Here is a 20183-nt window from a genome sequence, read left to right as displayed (position 1 = left end):
AGGGGTTAGGTACAGAGACTGAAGCCCCAGTGCTTGGGTTTGAGTCTTGGCTCCTCCACTAAAGACTGAGGAACCTCCAGCAGGGCATTTAATTTCTCTGGGCCTCCGTTTTCTCATCTGTAAAATGGAGACGGTGATAACAATAGCCTGTTTCTTAGAGGGTCGGAAGGATTGGGTTGGTATATATCAAGTGCTCAGACTGTGCCAGCTATATGGATGTTGGCTGGTTATCAGCAGCCTCTCTCGGATTTCCTTCCACTGGATTGAGGTTAACTGTTAAGTGGTTATGAGAGTTGGCCATGTGAATTTTGCTCCTGCATTTGTTCTGAATCGGTGTTGAAGTTAACATCTATTGCATTGCTCAGAGTCAAAAGGGAAGATCTTTTTCAGGGTTTAATCCTCTGAAAACTATTTTTTGTTTTCATTCTCCTGGTGTATTCCACTGTTTCTAATGTGGTTATTACACATCATTTTCTTTCTTTGCCTTAAAAGCCGGAATCTCAAATGTGTTAACCTAATGTGTGGATTCTGTGCCAATGTATTTACTTTTCTCGTTTTTACTCATTTCCACCCTTTCTCTTTTCCCTCTCTCTTTTTGAATATTTTTTTATTTGGCTGTGCTGGGAAGTAGTTGTGGCATGTAGGACTTAGTTCTCTGACCAAGGATCGAACCCAGGCCCCCTGCATTGGCAGCACAGAGTCTTAGCCACTGGACCACCAGGGCAGTCCCTTCCCTCTTTTTTTAATCTTTATATTTTATATCTACACACACATATACATTTATATGAAATGTGCAAATTCTCAAATTCTTTTTCATCAGTAAAAGGACGCAAATAAAATCACCAAAGAAATCTCAGAAGTACAGTCTGTGCATTGATTAACAGCCCGTTTGCTCACCAAGCTATAGTACCTGGGGCAAACTGCGTAACCTTCATAAGCCTTTTACCACATCTGTACCATAAGAAGTGATAACAGAATCTACAGCATCACTGTGAGAAAAGATTTAGTACATAAAAGGCCTTCAGAACAGTGCCAGCACATAAGCTCCCAGTGCTGGTTCTTGGTGTTAGAATTATTCTCGGAGATCAGAATGCAGGCTCTACCAGAAAATTAATTACTGGAAAACACCTACAAACAAACCAACCCTAATTACCCTTCTCCAAAGTTCTTATACCACACCTTGAAGCCAGATTTTAAGTTCTGTCCAGCACATGTGGGTATGTGTGTCTGTGTATCTGTACTCATGTAATCTTTAATAAAGAACTGCGGCTTTAGTTGTTAAACGATTTTTTACCTTTTAAAATTGAGAATTACACTATTCTGTCGTGTGTCAAATGACACAAGAAGATGCTGAAAGTGATGGAGTTAAGTGTCAGTAACAACCTTACAAGGCCTTCCCTGGTGGCTCAGCCGGTAAAGAATCCACCTGCAATGCGGGAGACCTGGCTTGGGAAGATCCCTGGAGAAGGGAAAAGCTACCCACTGCAGTATTCTGACCTGGAGAATTCCATGGACTGCACAGTCCCTGGGGTCACAAGAGTCAGACACGACTGGGCAACTTTCACTTTACTTCCAACAACCTTACAACACACACTTCTATTTGGTTTTTGCCAGAACTAACAGAATTTTATAAAAACTTGCTATTGTGAATTATTTCACGAAGAATTCACATTGAATATGACACATTGAAGTAAACAGCTATGTATCCTGGTGGCTCAGCGGTTAAGAGTCTGCCTGCAATGCAGGAGTCTCAGGTTTGAGCCCAGGGTCAGGGAGATCCCCTAGAGAAGGAAATGGCAATCCACTCCAGTATTTTTGACTGGGAAATCTCATGGACAGAGGAGCCTGGCAGGCTACATTCCATGGGTCCCAAAGAGTCAGACATGACTTAGCAACTAAACAAACCAACCCATGACCAGCTTCCTGGGTTGGTCTCCCCCACCATATCTTTCTTCCCCTCCAGAGTTAATCACCATCCTGATTTTTTTTCCTATCATTTATTCCTCAAGGAAGAGCTTGCATAAGCGTGACCTGCACTGCGCGTCTTTCCAGATTACTGTTCGGAGAAGCCTAAGGCCATCCTTTTCCTCGCACAGACCCTTCCCTTGCTGAGCTTCCTCGTCTCTTGTCCCTTGGTTTTTTCATCACTTTCTCTCCTGGATTCCTCCCCATCTACTCCTACATGAACTCATATATTCCCTGATCTTCTAAAACAAAAACAAACCCCAAAAGGCCCTTCTGGCTGCACAGTAATGGCATTAAATGACAGTCTACCACCTTCCCTCCATGGTTCATTTTCTTGTAAAAATACTTCTCATTTCTGCCTCCATATCTCATGACCCACTGCTTAATCTTTTATAAGCTGTTTGCCACCAACCAACAAGCCGGACACCCCTAGCTACCAGCACCCCAGGCAAGATGGTCAGCTTCTTCTTGGGTGCTCCAGGATCTCGTTACTCTCCCCCACTGAAACCGTGTACCGAGAATTCTCTTTTGGCCTTACAGGTGTCTTCCTCACACAGCCGCAATTACTTGAGCCTAGGGATCTTTAACTGAATCACAACCACCTGGAAGGCTTGTTAAACCACTGGGGTCCATTCCAGTTTCTATAAATAGTTGCTGAAGGCACCTGTTCTATCCTTTACATGTTCAACATCGTGCCTAATGGAGAAAATTGTTTTTCAGGATTTAGTCCTGCAGAAAACTTTTCATCTGTGAGACCAGTCAGACTCTGCCTCCTTTCCTGGTTCTTTTCTCCCACCTGAATTCTAAGCACTCTTCTCTTCCACAACAAGCCATCTAGGCTGACCAGTGTATGGCCAACCGGCCAGCCATAGCAGAACACTCTGGACGCTTGTTAGAAATGCAGAATTCCAGGCCCCAGCCCGAACCCACCGAACCAGAACCTGTTTTAACAAAATCCCTGGTAACCGTAATTAGAAGCACTTCTCTAGGATGAAAATTGCCCTAAAATACACCTCCCCAGCCCTGCATGGGGGTCTTCCAAGGTGACTCAGTGGTAAAGAATCCACCTGCCAAAGCAGGAAACACAGGTTCCATCCCTGGGACGGGAAGATCACCTGGAGAAGAAAATGGTAACCCATTCCAGTGTTCTTGCCTGGAGAATCCCACGGACAGAGGAGCCTGGTGGGCTATACAGTCCACGGGGTCGCAAAGAGTTGGCCGTGACTCAGCAACTGAACAGCATCAGCAGCGGTCCAGAGACTGCCCCAGCTCAGGGGGACCCGGGAAGTAGGTGCTCAAGTGCAGATCCCTAGGAAAAAAAGGTCTCAGCTCACCTTTCCAACAGCCAAGTGTTCGAAGCCAGCCTCCTGGCCTTCTCCTCCCCTCCCCACAGGATAAGCCAGACACTCCCAACTTGGCCGCCTTTGTTAGCCGGTCCATGGGCTTCCCGGGGGGTTGCACAGGCTTCCCCGGGGGTTGTACACCCTTGAGAGGAGGTGTTGCAGAGTCTAGCATGAGCAGGACCCCGAACTGTGCAAATGAGGGGGTCGGGTTAGCTGGACCCCTGCCCTGTCCGATGGTGAGTGGCTACAGGTGTGACTGGAAATGTCTCTGTTGGCAAACTGGATCTTCACGTGAGATCCGAAGGCAATGGCACCCCACTCCAGTACTCTTGCCTGGAAAATTCCATAGATGGGGGAGCCTGGTTGGCTGCAGTCCATGGGATTGCTGAGGGTTCGACACAACTGAGCGACTTCACTTTCACTTTTCACTTTCATGCATTGGAGAAGGAAATGGCAACCCACTCCAGCGTTCTTGCCTGGAGAATCCCAGGCACAGGGGAGCCTGGCGGGCTGCCGTCTATGGGGTCGCACAGAGTCGGACACGACTGAAGTGACTTAGGAGTAGCAGCAACGTTAAAGAAGAAACTTTTAAACTATGAGAGCCAAAGAAAAGCTGTTGCAGGCCGTGCTCGCCTACGCACTAAAACCACGTTGTCCCTGGCTCTCCCCTCCGTCCTGCCCCTTCAGCTCCCCAGCCACTGTCAAGGCCGGCAGCTCTCACCTGCTCTCCAGGTCACGCTTCCTGGTCTTTCTTCCCCGGCCAACTGGATCCACGTACCAAAAAAAGTGCAGGAACATCCGGTAACCCTTCCTCCACGACTTTGTAGGAAAACCACCAAACAACTGCCCAATTATTCTAAAATCCCGTTCCAACCATATATACCACCTTTCTGTTCAAAGCCCCTCGGAGACTGCCCCTGGCTTCCAGCTGTCAAAACTCTGTATCAAATGACATCCCTCTCCAAAACCCCTGAACTCCCCATCACCCCGTTAGTCAGGGTTTTGACTAGAGCTCTTATCGCTTGGACAAGCCTACTGGTGGCTGTGGAGATGGAAAGAAATGTGTAGACTTGAGAAGTATTTAAAAACTAAAGTCAGCATCGCAAGCTCCTAGACCAAAGGACCTGTTCTCTGCTTCCTATCAAGGCCTGGATAGGATGTAGCATATTGTGCAGGAGTTTGCAAACTGGTGGCCTGTTGGTCCATTTTATTCCACAAATATCTTTTGTTTAGCCTGCATTGCTTTAAAACAAAAAAAAAAAACAGTTGCACTTTCTAAAAATAGTGATTGTACATAAAAATCAGGATTCCTGTCTGGACAGTGGTGGGGCGGGGCCAGGGGAGTTGTGGGAGGGAGGCTCAGGAGGGAAGGGGATACACGCCTGCATACAACTGACTCACTTTGTTGCAAGCAGAAACTAACAGCATTGTAACACAATTACACTCCAACTGAAAAAAAAAAAAGGTTGGTGGTGAGGATTCAGATCAACAGGTCGATGCTGGAGCGAGGCCTCAGAGTGAGATGCAGTGCGTTCTGTCCACAGCCTTCACCCGGACCAGTGAGGTTACTAATAAAAATAAGAGAAGGCTGAGGGACACTTCAGAAATGAACTTAAAATGGGAGTCAAATATTTCTGATGTCCTTTATAAATTTACTTCACAGGAAAACTTTGAAGACAAGGTAGAAAGTTAGCAATAATGTATCCCTCTTCCTCCCCACCATGAAATCTTTGTTTTCTTGTGTTAGGCCTATTTGCTAACGCGCTGACAAAATTCTCAATCCTGGCCGGTTACACGATTCCGTTTCTGGCACATCAGTCAGCTGAGCCTTTGCTGTTAAAACTTCTAAACGGTTCACTTTCAGCCAGCCTCTGCTGGGTCTTCCAAGTGGCCCTCCCGACCCATCCATCCATCTCCCCTGAGCCCTGGAACAGACGTCCTTCTATGGACCACCTCTGGATTCCGGCTGCCAATGGTAGGTACCTGCTGGGTTCTGAAGGGAGAGTGAGGTCAGTGACAGTCCACGCTCTGTCACCGCAGGGATGTCCTGGGCCAGCTACGCCTCTTGTCAAACGAAGGCAGCCCTGCCCTGGGTCCTACAGTGAAGAGGGTGGCTGCTCCTCCCCCGACACCCGTGGGGACACTACACTCCTGTGTTTACCGTCCAGCTTTGGAACCAGGCTCAAAGCTTCTCCAACTTTTCTAATTTGAGAGAGAGAGAGTGTTGGTTGCTCAGTGTCTGACTCTTGTGACCGCATGGACTGCAGCCCACCAGGCTTCTCTGTTCATGGGATTTCCCAGGCAAGAATACTGGAGTGCATTGCCATTTCTTTCTTTAGGGGATTTTCCCAACCTGGGGATTGACCCAGGTCTCCTGCCCTGCAGGCAGATTCTTTACCATCTGAGCCACAAGGGAAACTCTAATTTGAGGGTGTTATCTATTTCCTGGTACATTTCTGAGTCTCACACTTGCAATCAAATGCACAGAAGAAAAAATATCCTTGTGACAGTCATTTTCTAGGATTTGAATATACTATTTGAGAAAACTTGCAGCAACTTAAAAGTATGCCTTTAGGTCATGAAGAACTTTAGAATTATATATTCTACCTTTGGGCTTCTTTGATGGCTCAAACAAGAAAGAAAGAATCTGCCTGCAGTGCAGGAGACCCACCTTTAATCTCTAGGTTAGGAAGATCCCCTGGAGAAGAGAATGGCTACCCATCCAGTATTCTTGCCTGGAGAATTCCATGGACAGAGGAGCCCGGCAGGCTACAATCCATGAGGTTGCCAAGAGTGACCGAGTGACTCACACACACACACACACACACACTCTACCTTTAAGGCTGAACTGTTTCCGAACATTTAACAAAAAAATACATATGCAGTGTTTAGCCTTGAGAATTAAAAAATGACATTCCCTCTAAAACTGGACAGTTAATCTTGGACATCTCATTTTTGCATTATGAGGCCTCCATTGGCGTTTTGGTATATCAGTGCCATCTGCTGGAAAGTTAATATAATTAAGTCTTCTAAATCCCAAACGGGTTATCTTCTGGGGGAGGGCAGTAGGGAGTAAATGTACTCTTTAAGGAAAAAAGCCTTATTTTTAAATACATAGCTGCTTAACTTCCACATCATTATCAATATAAACCGCAGTTAATTATAAATAAAGCCTAAAACGTAATTTTAAAAAAAAAAGAACCTAAACATCTCTATTGGTTCATCTCGGTTGTTCTGCTCTATGTATGAAGCTCCACATGCCTCAACTTGTTTCTGCGTCATCTGGACTCTTAAACCAATATATGTAAGAAGTATATATGCTGAGATGTAATATATACTGCACATGTTTAAATAAAGCACACATATGTTTTAGTACACAACAAAGTGTCAGCTGGGAAGTGAGTGAAAAGAGACAGACATACACGGGATGGAAGCAGTGGTTTCATCATCTCAAAGCGGCAACTGAAATAGACACAGATGAACAGCGTGACGCGCGTAACCGTTAGAATCTTCTTAGGAGTAAAAATGGCACAAATATTCTAAATGACAATACAGAAACATGAAAGACTGCTTAACTGATTTTAATAACATGACATGAAGCCCCTACAGTTGATATAACTGTTATGCAAAATACATAGATGAATACTGTCTTCTTTTAAAAATATAAAATAAATAAGCAAGACATGAAAATAGGCAAGTTTCCGTTAAATAAATGAAAAATTTAAAAAAAGTTTTGCTTTCCATTTCATTTGAAGAAGGGAAATTATCATTTTAAACAATATTCAAGTTTATTAAACAAATTAAAAAAAATTTTATAAAATGTTTAACTTTCATCAGCTTCAAGGTTTATGTTACTCCCGAATTTTGCATATAACTGAACTTTCAAATCTGCTAACACCCGCTGAATTGATTCCACTCTGGATTCTAAGGCGTCAATTTCTTCTTGCAAATTTTTCTGCCAAAAAAGAAAAAGATTAGTTTAAATTGATTCTATTCAATTGGATGATTTCTGAGCATCTGTGGATGAAGGATGAAGTAACATCTGGGAAGGATTTTAGGTCAAACACTTCCTAAACTTGGACAGGCAGCTAAATAATACTGATAATTAAATCTAAACCAAAAGTCTGAATGTGGGCATGATCTGTATTTGCTTATTATAGAATAAGTCAGGCTTTTCTCAGTTCCGGCTGACTTAAAAGAACAGAGTAGGATAAAATAAATGATCATATCCCAATAAAGAAAGAATGATATATAAACATTTTAGGTAAACAGTTTACCACGGGCCTGCCTTCTGACACAGCCTCTTCCAACTTCCCACAAAAATAACTATGGAACTAGAGGAAGTGATAAAGATTCACACTCCCACCAATAATTACGAGGAACAACTTATCAAAATCTGGCAGGTTTCCTAACTACGAGGCCCCTGGAGTCAGACTCTGAAAGAGCCGTAATGAGTCTCACTTATGACAGAGAAGCTTTGCACACAAAATGCATGCAATGTCAGAAATCCCTTCCTGGCCAGGGTCAAAAGGATTTTTCCTAAATATGACAAAGAAAAAATGGAATCACACAAATAATACACATACCCGTTAACATCTGGAATAAAAGAAGAATGTCTAGTATCAGCAATGTTAACATGTTAGAAATCTAGCCAGTGGTTCTCAAAGGGGGGCCCCCAGGTCACCGGGGCGCCCCTCCAGGCCTCACGAATAAGGAATTCTTGGCGCTGAACTCAATAACCTGAATTTTTAACAAGCCCAAATGTTGTCAATGAATCCATATTCTGACCCAGTAATTACACTTCTCTGATTGTTTCCTTAAAGAAACTTCCTAAAGGTGAACAAAGATTTAATAAGAATGTTCACCACAATATTCCTACAGAAAAACAGTGAAAACAAATTACTGTAAGGAGAGGACAGTGAGTTGAATCAAAGTCCTCTAACACGACACTGAACGGCCGTCAAAAGTGATGCTTTTAACGCACATGTGGCCCCAACAGGCTCCTGGAGAAGACCTGCTGGATAAATGAACACTGAGTGGAACAATAAAGTACTCCCACTAGGATGTGAACTGGCCAAAATGTGTTGCAAAAATACCCAGAGGAAGAGAACATGAAAGAAATATATGAAACTGCCACCGACGATTAACTCTGGGTGGTGGGGCTACGAGTGGTCGTCATTTTCTGTTTTATGATATTCTGTACTTTCTGAAAACTATTAATTTAGGCCACAGCTTCTGGGCTCAGGGATCATCCCCTTTGTCACTCTGGGTGAGTCCCATAACCTAAGACTCTATTCTTCTTCAACTCTAAACTGGGATTCCCACAAATATGCCACAGAGTCATCCTTGAGATTAAACAAAATCATGTTTACAAGCATTCAGAGAAGACCTCGGACATCGGAAGGATCCATGAAATGTTAGCTAGCATCCCTTCTTTTCCCTACACCTATAATTACACATTCTTTATAATGACATAAAACCCTAATTTAAGAGGTAAACTTCACCCTCCAGGGAGAGATTTCAACATACCTTGGCTTCTTCTAACATTTCTTGTGTTTCTTCTTGAGAATGACTAATGAAAACATCGCCAATCTGATAAGGTATCATTAAGCAGTCGTCATCTGCAAGCATGATGTCCTCACAGGCATCTTCTAAATTCTGGAGTTGTTTCTGTATATCAGAAGTGAGCAGCAATGAAAAATGCACTCAAAATTCTCGAATAGAGGGTAAAACCCACTTGTCATTTGGGACACCCACGCTCTAAGAGACCCTTTCACAAAGGAATTATCACACTAAAATAAGAGGGTCTCACGTTTTTTAGACAGCACTTCCCACGGAAGCACACAGGAGCCCACTGGCACACTGCCCTCTGGACAGCCCCAGACCGCTCCACGGCCCAGGAGTGCACCGTGGGGGTAGCCACGGCCGCTCGGAAGGTCTCCTACTTCGCTTCTCACCTTGGGAATTCTGCCTTCCACTAGCAGAATAAAAACACGAACACAAACTCACCTTTCTCAGCTCTGCTTGATGCAAGCAAATAATGACATAAATTCCCTTAATCAAAGACACTTGACCTGGCCTTCAGTCCAGGCGAGCTGCCATGAGAAGTGCGCTCTGACATGCAGGCCAGGGGTGGGCAGCGGCCCAGAGTCCCAAGGACTGCGGGGCAGAGTCCTTCCCGAGGAGGGCACCGGCCAGCTCTGTGTCAGCGGTGAAGCAGCAGCCCCATCACCGGCCCAGGCCTCTGCGCCGAGGCTCTGGGAGCTGCTCCTCGACCCTCAGCCAGAGGGCACGCCCCTCAACAATCGGCCCACACCCACCTCCCTCAACTAACATCTTCTGCTTAAACTAACTGGAGTGTATTACATGACGCACAATGGGGAACCCAAGAGCGTTACCGTCACACATGACTGAGTTCAGTTATGAACATCCACGGCGGGAAGAGCTTTCATGTTTCTTAAATAACATCCAGTTTCAATACCTTTTTTACTTCTATTTCTTCCTTCAGCTCTGTGATTCTACTTGTATTCCGTGCAAATTTGTTTATCTTTTGTTGATCCTCAAAAGTAACATTGACATCTTCTGCAGCCTGAGAAAACATTGAAATGTTTTGTAGAATTAATCTGAATGGAGAGGTTAGAGGTTAGCTTTTAGCATAACTCTGAAACACCTCGATAAACTGCTTGTCCTCAGAGTCCAGGATCACATGAGGTAGAGACTGTCACAGACACAGACCCTACCGAGCTGAAGATTCCTCATTAGACCCAGAGCCTCTCCTGACATGCTGCTGCTGCTGAGTCGCTTCAGTGGTGTCCAACTCTGTGCGACCCCATAGACGGCAGCCCACCAGGCTCCCCCGTCCCTGGGATTCTCCAGGCAAGAACACTGGAGTGGGTCGCCATTTCCTTCTCCAATGAATGAAAGTGAAAAGTGAAAGGAAAGTTGCTCAGTCGCGTCCGACTCTTCGCGACCCCATGGACTACAGCCCACCAGGCTCCTCCATCCATGGGATTTTCCAGGCAAGAGTACTGGAGTGGGGTGCCATCGCCTTCTCCACCTGATATGCTATGGAATGCCTAATCAGCAAAAACATTTCAAATATAAACAACAATTGAGAATAAATCCTGGATCAAGTTAGTCACCTTTTGACCTGGAGCAGAATTTCTCAAGCTGGAACATTCTTTCAAGATAATCCAGGGAGCAAAAGCGATGTGCTAGTTGATTTTGGTAAATGCCTCAGACTAGTTTATTCTCTAAGAGCTAAAACTTGCTCAAGCTTATTGAGGCTATCGGAAGTTTGACCACTTCCATAATTTCTTAGAATTTATTTTTAATTGGAAGATACTTGCTTTACGTTGGCCACCTGATGCGAAGAGCTGACTCAATAGAAAAGACCCTGATGCTGGGAAAGATTGAGGGCAAGAGAAGGGGACAACAGAAGATGAGATGGTTCCAACAATCTCAATGGACAAGAGTCTGAGCAAACTCTGGGAGATAGCTGAAGGACAGGGAAGCCTGGCGTGCTGCAGTTCGTGGGGTGGCAGAGTCGGACACGCTTTAGTGGCTGAACAACTGCTTTACATGGTCGTGCTGCTTTCTGCTGTACAACTTGAATCAGCCCCAAGTATGCAGGGGTCCCTCCCCGTGAACCTCTCCCCCACCTCCCCACCCCGCCTCCAGGCTGTCACAGAGTGCCAGGCTGAGCTCGCTCACTCCCGCAATTTCTAACCCAGCTGGTGCACTGGCAGGAGGCCACAATGCATCTCAGTGACCGCAGCCGCACAGTGAAGGTTTACGTTCGCTTCAGCGTGGCACTTACGTGGCTTCACTGTGAATAAGGTGCTGCTGCTGCTGCTGAGTCGCTTCAGTCGTGTCCCACTCTGTGCGACCCCATAGACGGCAGCCCACCAGGCTCCCCTGTCCCTGGGATTTTCCAGGCAAGAGTACTGGAGTGGGGTGCCATTGCCTTCTCTGTGAATAAGGTGTAATTCACCGTAAAATGAAAAAAACTGAATGCCGAGTTCCAAAGTACAGCAAGGAGAGGTAAGAAAGCCTTCCTCAGTGATCAATGAAAAGAAATAGAGGAAAACAACAGGATGGGAAAGACTAGAGATCTTTTCCAAAAAATGAGAGATACCAAGGGAACATTTCATGCAAAGATGGGCTCAATAAAGAACAGAAATGGTATGGACCTAACAGAAGCAAAAGATATTAAGAGGTGGCAAGAATACACAGAAGAACTACACAAAAAAGATCTTCACGACCCAGATAATCACCATGGTGTGATCACTCACCTATAGCCAGAAATCCTGGAATGAGAAGTCAACTGGGCCTTAGAAAGCATCACTACGAACAAAGCTAGTGGAGGTGATAGAATTCCAGTTGAGTTATTTCAAATCCTAAAAGATTATGCTGTGAAAGTGCTGAACTCAATATGGCAGCAAATTTGGAGAACTCAGCCACATGACTGGAAAGGGTCAGTTTTCATTCCAATCTCAAAGAAGTGAAGTGAAGTCACTCAGTCATGTCCAACTTTTGTGACCCCATCAACTGTAGCCTACCAGGCTTCTCCGTCCATGGGATTTTCCAGGCAAGAGTACTGGAGTGGGGTGCCATTTCCTTCTCCAGGCCAATCCTAAAGAAAGGCAATGCCAAAGAATGCACAAACTACCACACAATTGCACTCATCTCACACGCTAGTAAAGTAATGCTCAAAATTCTTCAAGCCAGGCTTCAGCAATATGTGAACCGTGAACTTCCAGATGTTTTAGAAAAGGCAGAGGAACCACAGATCAAATTGCCAACATCTGTGGGATCATGGAAAAAGCAAGAGAGTTCCAGAAAAACATCTATTTCTGCTTTACTGACTATGCCAAAGCCTTTGACTGTGTGGATCACAACAAACTTTGGAAAATTCTGAAAGAGATGGGAATACCAGACCACCTGACCTGCTTCCTGAGAAATCTGTATGCAGGTCAGGAAGCAACAGTTAGAACTGGACATGGAACAACAGACTGGTTCCAAATAGGGAAAGGAATACGTCAAGGCTGTATATTGTCACCCTGCTTATTTAACTTGTACGCAGAGTACATCATGAGAAATGCTGGGCTGGAAGAAGCACAAGCTGGAATCAAGATTGCCGGGAGAAATATCAATAACCTCAGATATGCAGATGACACCACCCTTATGGCAGAAGTGAAGAGGAACTCAAAAGCCTCTTGATGAAAGTGAAAGAGGAGAGTGAAAAAGTTGGCTTAAAGCTCAACATTCAGAAAACAAAGATCATGGCAGCTGGTCCCATCACTTCATGGGAAATAGATGGGGAAACAGTGTCAGACTTTATTTTTTTGAACTCCAAAATCACTGCAGATGGTGACTGCAGCCATGAAATTAAAAGACGCTTACTCCTTGGAAGGAAAGTTATGACCAACCTAGACAGCAAATTAAAAAGCAGAGACATTACTTTGTCAACAAAGGTCCGTCTAGTCAAGGCTATGGTTTTTCCAGTGGTTGAGAGTTGGACTATAAAGAAAGCTGAGTGCCAAAGAATTGATGCTTTTGAACTGTGGTGTTGGAGAAGACTCTTGAGAGTCCCTTGGACTGCAAGGAGATTCAACCAGTGAATCCTAAAGGAAATCAACCCTTAATATTCATTGGAAGGAGTGATGCTGAAGCTGAAACTCCAATACTTTGGCCACCTGATGCAAAGAACTGACTCACTGGAAAAGACCCTGATGCTGGGAAAGACTGAAGGTGGGAGGAGAAGGGGACGACAGAGGATGAGATGGTTGGATGGTGTCACCGACTCAACGGACATGAGTCTGAGTAAACTCCAGGAGTTGGTGATGGACAGGGAGGCCTGGCATGCTGCAGTCCATGGGGTTGCAAAGAGTCACAACTGAGCGACTGAACTGAACAGATGTGATTCATGTGGTTAAATCGGTAAATAAAATTAAACAGCTTACATGACAAAGTATGAAATCATATTAGTAACAGCTAACGTTTACTGGAGAAGGAAATGGCATTCTTCTTGCCTGGGAAATCCCATGGATAGAGGAGCCTGGTGAGTCCATGGGGTGGCAGAGTCAGACAGGACTGAGTGACTGAACAGCAACATGTCCTGAGCACTCACTGTGTACCAAGGGCTTTCTAAGTACTTGATTAGCACTGCCGATCCTCCAGTCGGCCTTAGTAACAGGATCATTAGCACCACCATTCTACAGAAAGCGTGGCGCAGAGAGGTCCAGGAATCTGCCCAAAGCCACACAGTGAGCAAGCGGCAGGGCTCGGTGTTGACCCCAGCAGTCTGGCTCCAGAGCCGGAGAGACCCGCGAGCACTCAGAAATTAAAGGCAGAAGTGTGTGTATAAGTGCGTGTTTTAAACATGCATCACACGCATCTAGAAGGAGCAGGAAGTCCGTGGCTTTAGAGCTTCAAAGGGAACATGTTTGGTTTTGCTTCCTTCCCCTTTTCACTTGTCTCTCTTTTTTAATTTTATTAAATAAAAAGTTTTAATTTTATTTTATATTGGAGGATAGTCAGGTGATTAATGAGGGACCACATATTTTTAAACAATCTGTTAAATAACAGGTTTTTAGTGCTTAGAGTTCCCCTCACTTAACAGACAGGAACCAGGCACATGGCTACACCTTAAAGGAGGAAAGAGACTTGGCTTCAACGAGGACCACTGGGGCTCTGTTTCCAGGAACAGTGATAGTTCACAATAAGCACGCCACACCCTGTCTTTTCACCTGGTCTCTTATGACCAGTGACTTTTATTTCTTTCATTTGACAGGCAACCTGTTGTCTCAAGCAGTAGGGAGCTTAGCGGTCAGGACAGACACGCCGACTCCTAGAACTCAGCCCTCCCCTGACCCAGGCTCCCATCGCCCAGTAAACACGCATCAGCCTCTTCAGAGACCAAGTAGATATCTTGGAAAAAAGTCCTTTACAATGGGATATACATATAGCTTTGAATGTTCAACCTGGTGCATAACTTTTATGAATACGGAGGTTGGGAAACACTGAGCTATACAATATAGAAGCTAAAACGAAGTCCATACACAGATATGTTGGCATTCAAGTCATCTCCCCGCAGAAGAAGTCTCAACTCCCTACCGTGTATACAATTAGACAGCCAGAGGGAATTTGCTGTGTGACGCAGGGAGCTCACACCCGGGGCTCTGTGACAACCTAGAGGGGTGGGATGGGATGGGAGGGGGGAAGGAGGTTTCAAGCAGGAGGAGACATGTGTGTACCTGTGGGTGATTCATGTTGATGAATCGCAGAAACCATCACAATATTGTAAAGCAATTATCTTCCAATTAAAAATAAATAAATTTAAATTAAAAACAAACAAACAAGTTTTAACTCTCTAAGCCAACAGGGAACAGAGAATTCTAGACGCTCCGCTCCTGCTGAATTTAAATACTGAATCTTTAAAAGCCTGAACATGTATTTACAGATCACCTGTCACGGGAAGGCTTTCACAGGCTAATCCCCGGGAAACCCCGCACAGGGTTCACCTGGAACACAGCTGAGGCTTAACACACTTTCTGAGGCTGCATCTGAAGCAGGTTCGCTCAGACTCACTGACGAGGGCTTTCTGAAAAGCTTCAGAGTCTGGCCACCTGCCTTCTGTCTTCCCAAAGCAGGTGGTTCCTGCTGTAGCCTCACCGAACAGCAGCCCCCAGCACACTGGACCCGAGCGTTCACTTCTGTAACGGTGGCTTTCTCCGTGGGGTTAAGGGCTGAAGCCCGGCTGTGAGGCCAGCACCTGCTGCCTGACCCACGGTGGAAAGAGACAAGTCAGCAGATTCCCTGACTGCAGCTTCTGTTTTCATCTCACTGATCCAGAATACTCCTCTGCTGCTGGAGGCCCCGTTTTGGCAGGGAGGGAGTAATTCTAAACTGGGAGTGCAGACTGCGAGAGGCCCATGTACTCCCCGGCACCGTGTATGACATGCGGTATGTTATGTGTGCATTCTTGTGGAAGGGTCTTCGTGGCTTTCATCCGTTCTTAAAAGGACTCATGCCCTGAAAGGTTAGGAGAAAAGCCAGATGTAGTTACTACCGTTCACAAAGCCAAAATAACTCAAGGAGGAAGGAGACTTTCCTAGTATTGGAGGCAGCACAGAGTGGCAGAAAGAGCAAGAGTGGATGCAAAACCAACAGACACAAACCATGGGCGCCCTTTTCAGTTCTCTGAAGCCACCTCAGCTTTGTCATCTGTAAAATGCCCACCTTCCAGAAGTGCTAATAATGAGCACCTAGCAGAAGGCCTGGGGATGGAGTCACCTGTCCATAAGTGACAGCTAAGTGCTTTATTTTCTGAACAATGTTTGCCAAAAATCATTACAAAAAACAGACCCAGATCTAGAAGGAAATCCTGCTGGGCCTAAGAGAAATGTGACTGCTCAAGATTTCAGGTGAAAATTAAAATCCCCTTGCACCCTTGCCAGGGGCATCAGCCTCTCCTGGGATCCCGGGAAGAAGGGACCCATCCTCAGTCATGCTCGCACTGAGTCTGGGACCTATCACCAGCAGGCTGAACTCACAGCTCGGCCCCTAGGGTTCCAGAAGTCCTAGAGGGAAACTCTGGCTAATTTTAATCTGCTTTAATTTTTGTTTATTAAAGGTTATCTATCCAGTTTTTAGAATACAAAATTTTTTTTTTCCATCTTTCATATGAACAGTCATTAATTAATTCAGCATTTCCTAAGAGCAAGGAGGGTTTCCCTGGAGCCTCAGTGGTAAAGAATCCACCTGCCAAAGCAGACCTGGGTTCCATCCCTGGGTCAGGAAGATCCCCTGGAGTAGGAAATGGCAATCCACTCCGGTATTCTTGCCTGGGAAATCCCATGGGCAGAGGAGCCTGGTGGGCTACAGTCCATGGGGTCTCAAAGAGACGAACATGACTTAGCAACAGGGTAATGTGAGTCCCCCGTTGTGAGTACTGGCAAGCTTACATTGTACTAGAGGAACTAGGTAAAAAGCAAGATTTTTGCTAGACAGTGATACGTGTGATGGTGAAAGCAAAACAGTTTAAGGGGTGGAAGTGTTGGAGGGCTTCTTTGAAATGTCAAAGGTGGCTTCTCTGAGGAGGAGACATTTGTCCTCAGGATGTATAAACAAAAATCAGACTGTAGCCCCCACCCAGGCCAAGAACCAGGTCTGAGAAAGGAGAACTTCGGAGATGTTAAGACCGAATCGTCATCTCATCTTAACTTCTCACCATAAAAAGTCATGACCCAGTGGATGTTACAAATACTCAGTGTAAAGCACTCCAGACTGCAAAGAGCTCTTCTTAAACTCCGAGGGCCGTCCTACGATATTTTGCTCTCACCCACGTGGCACGCATCTGTCTTCTCCGAGAGTCAGCAGAGAGGAAGACGCACATGTCGCTAGCCTCTTAGAAACTGTCCACGGTGCCAGAAACACCTACAGGAAGATGCTGCGCCTGTGAGAGCCTTCCTGAGACGAAGAGCCTGTGTGTGGGCTGCCACCTTCCCCTCCAAGAGCCCTCTGCCATCACGGCTCAGCCTGCTCCCGCCCAATGCCCTCCCTCCCGGCCATCCTTTCACTGAATGCACCCAGGCCTCTGCAGGAGGCACTCCCAACCTCCTCTTGCCCTCCTCACAGAATCCGACAGACCACATCTTCTCAGGAAAGCCTTCTCTGACCTCAAGACACACCTATTCCAGCCGTCACTTCACAAGCCCCTTTCTTTCATAGTTCTGCTCAGAGTTGCAAATTTAACAGCTTTCTGTGTAACTGCTGATTAACACCTGCTTCTCCCCAAGGGTGTCAGTTCTACAAAGCTACGGGGAAAAGGAGATAAAAACTTCATTACTAGGCCTTCCCAGGTGGCTCATTGGTAAAGAATCGGCCTGCCAATGCAGGAGACACAGGCTCGATCCCTGGTCTAGGAAGATCCCACATGCCTCGAAGCAACTAAGCCCGTTTGCCACAACTTCTGAGCCTGTGCTCTGGAGCCCAGGAGCCAAAACCACTGAGACCACAGGGCGCGACTACTGAAGCCCAACATTCTAGAGCACGTGTTCCACAACAAGAAAGAAGCCACGGCAATGAGAAGCCCACGCGCTGCAACAGAGAGCAGCCCCTGTTCTCTGCAACTAGAGAAAAGCCCGCTCAGCAACGAAACCCCCCAGGGCCAACTGAAAAAAGGAACTTCATTACTGCTAATCAGTCTTATCTCCGTCACCTAAAACAGAAACCAGGCCACTGACCACACTCAAAAAGTCTGTTAAATGAATGAAAGGAAAATGCTGTTCATCAGAACTTCTGCGATCAAGCCCAGGGCTCAAATCATCCTTTGACCATTTCCTCGATGTTTGCTTATTTTTTGTGCTTCAGTTTCTACATCTGTCAAAAGAGGGTGAACTGCAACTACCATCTTCCGTGGAGTTAAAGGTCATAAGTGACAGAGAGCTCAATATAAACAGGAAACAGGCCAGATGAATCTCGCTCAGCTTCTCAATCACCAAGCCCTAAACTCTACTCTGGAGCCCAACAAGAATTTGTGGATGACAGACCAGTAGAGCGAGTGACTCGTCTTGGTTTGCCTGGAGCTGTCCCAGATTCAGCAACCCCTCCGTCTCGGGCAACCCTGAAGAGACTGGTCACCCTACACCAAGAGCAGGTGGCTAAAGGTGTGAGGCGGTGTGGAGCCGAAAGCAATCGAAGCACATTACCATGCGGTCTCAGAAGTGGACTGAAGCAAGCAGACAAAACCTACGGAGCCAATGCCTTCAGCAGCGGACTCTCATCAGACACCATGGAAGTTAAACACAGAGACTCTGGAGGCAGAACTTCCATCTTTACTTATTTCAACCCTAACTTTGCGTCTGTGGTTCAGGTTCTTCACTTGGAAAATAAAAACAAACGCAGCATGACCCTAAAAGGAGTAGGAGATTAAAAAAGCGTGTGGAATGTGCTTAGACCGGCGCACAGTACCGCCTCAGTACATCAGATGCTCTCACTGCCTTGCCCCTCTCCGTGTTCGTTTCTTTCTATGCGGTATCAAGCATCGGTAGACTGACCGAGCGATAAGCCCTGAACAGGCGCTTTGTTTGCTTAGTGGGATAAAAGGTGGGCTTTGGGGAAAGACTAAATTAAACCTGGGCGTGCACTCGGGTTCTGCTTATTAGCTGAGTCACCGGGAAGCCGCTGACGGCTCTGTTTCTCCGTCCGTCCCCGGCTAGACTGGAGGGAGCAGAGGGGACACGCGGGCGGCCCGGCCTGCGGGGCGAGGACGGGCGCCAGGGCTGCGGGCTCCGGCCCTGCGCGCCGACCGGCCCTGGGCCTCGGCTCCCCGGGCGACGGCGGACGACGGCGGCCCCGCGTGAAGCCGCAAGGGTTGGCTGCACGCCGGCCGCAGTCGGCCCCTCCGGCCACAGCCCGAGGCGGGGCCCCGGCCTCTCCAGGGCCCTCGGCGCCGTCGGGCGGACCCTGGTCCTCCAGGGCGGGCGGCCGGGCCTGGGGACCCCGCGGCGCAGGGAGCCGCCCCGGCCGCCGAGCCCCCAACCCGGCTGCCTGCGCCGGCCCTCCACTCCGACCCCCGGCCCCGGCGCCGGCCGCCCGCCGAGCCCCTGCTTGTCCCCCGGCCCCGGCCCCGGCCGCCCGCCCGCCGATCCCCGGCGCCCCGACCTCCCCCGGCCCCCGGCCCCGGCCGCCCGCCCGCCGATCCCCGGCGCCCCGACCTCCCCCGGCCCCCGGCCCCGGCCGCCCGCCCGCCGAGGCCCCCGGCCCCCGCCCCCGGCCGCCCCCGGCCCGCGCCGCCCGCCGAGCCCTCTCACCGCCTTCTTCATGGTGGCCGCCATCTTGGGACTGCGCTACGGCGCGAGGCGGGGAGGGCGGCCGAGCGGCCCCGCGGCCCCGCGCCCGCCCTCGCTCGCCCTCGGCCCGGACCCGCGGCGGACGCAGCGCCGGCTCCACATCCCCCCGCGCGGGCCTCCGGCCGGCGGCTCCTCGCGCCCGGGCTCGGGGGGACCTGCAGCCGGGAAGGACTTGGTACGCGCCAATTAAAGGGGCAGGCACGCCTGTGGGCCGACAGAAACCGCGGGCGGCGGGCAGCAGGGGGCGGCGGGCAGCAGGGGGCGGCGGGCAGCAGGGGGCGGCGGGCAGCAGGGGGCGGCGGGCAGCAGGGGGCGGCGGGCAGCAGGGGGCGGCGGGCAGCAGGGGGCGGCGGGCGCGGGTCCGGGAGACCGGCCTCCCGGACGCGCAGAGCCGCGGGGCCGCCTCCCTGACGAGCGCGGGGCGACGCGCGGGAAGGGGCCTGCCCTGCCGGGCTTCATTCATTCTGCGCTTACTGTATACGCGCACACGTGTGCCTCTTGAGTCTTCACTGTCCCTTTTGGGGGGGAGGATGTTGGGGTCTTTACACTCTCAAAAGTCGTTGACGACCCCGGAGAACTTCTGTTCCATATTCATCGATACTTATCACATTAGAAATTAAAACAGAATTTTTGAATGTACTTGTTAATTTAAAATAATAAAAGATCCCTTCCATATTTATCATAAGCAACACTTTAAAAGAAACATAGTTTCCAAGAGAAAAAAAAATCTTGAGAAGACTGTCATAGTTATACATTCTTGCAAATCTCTTTAACAGTTGGCAATGAAAGCTTAGGTTCTCACACCTGCCTCTTTACTCACTTCCTAGCAATATGTTGTTTAATTGACACAGATGAAGAAAACCTGATCTCACATAGATATGAAGTTAGAAAAAGGAGGCCCTCTGGAGACCCCCTGAAAAAATCTCAGGGACAAGTTTGAGAATTGCTCTGGACGAGTGTCATTTCTCATAGCCCCAGTTTCCTCTTTGGGAAATGGGGATTTGGGCTAAGTTGCTTC

The 20183-nt window shown here is 47.7% G+C and overlaps 1 protein-coding gene across 2 annotated transcripts; it reads right to left on the bottom strand.

Moving 5' to 3' along the window:
- Positions 1-6873: 6873 nt before the first annotated feature.
- PFDN4 (prefoldin subunit 4) lies at positions 6874-19771 on the bottom strand. Of its 2 annotated transcripts, NM_001038540.1 has the most exon segments (4): positions 6874-7263; positions 8838-8978; positions 9790-9897; positions 19127-19193. In NM_001038540.1, coding segments are annotated over 4 exon segments (405 nt in total). In that variant the 5' UTR covers positions 19151-19193; the 3' UTR covers positions 6874-7131.
- Between the last annotated feature and the right edge of the window lie 412 nt (positions 19772-20183).

This window comes from Bos taurus, chromosome 13 (genome assembly GCF_002263795.3).
Source record: "Bos taurus isolate L1 Dominette 01449 registration number 42190680 breed Hereford chromosome 13, ARS-UCD2.0, whole genome shotgun sequence".
Taxonomy (NCBI): Eukaryota; Metazoa; Chordata; class Mammalia; order Artiodactyla; family Bovidae; genus Bos; species Bos taurus.
Note: the sequence above shows the minus strand (reverse complement) of the source record. Positions and strands in the feature narration are given on the sequence as shown.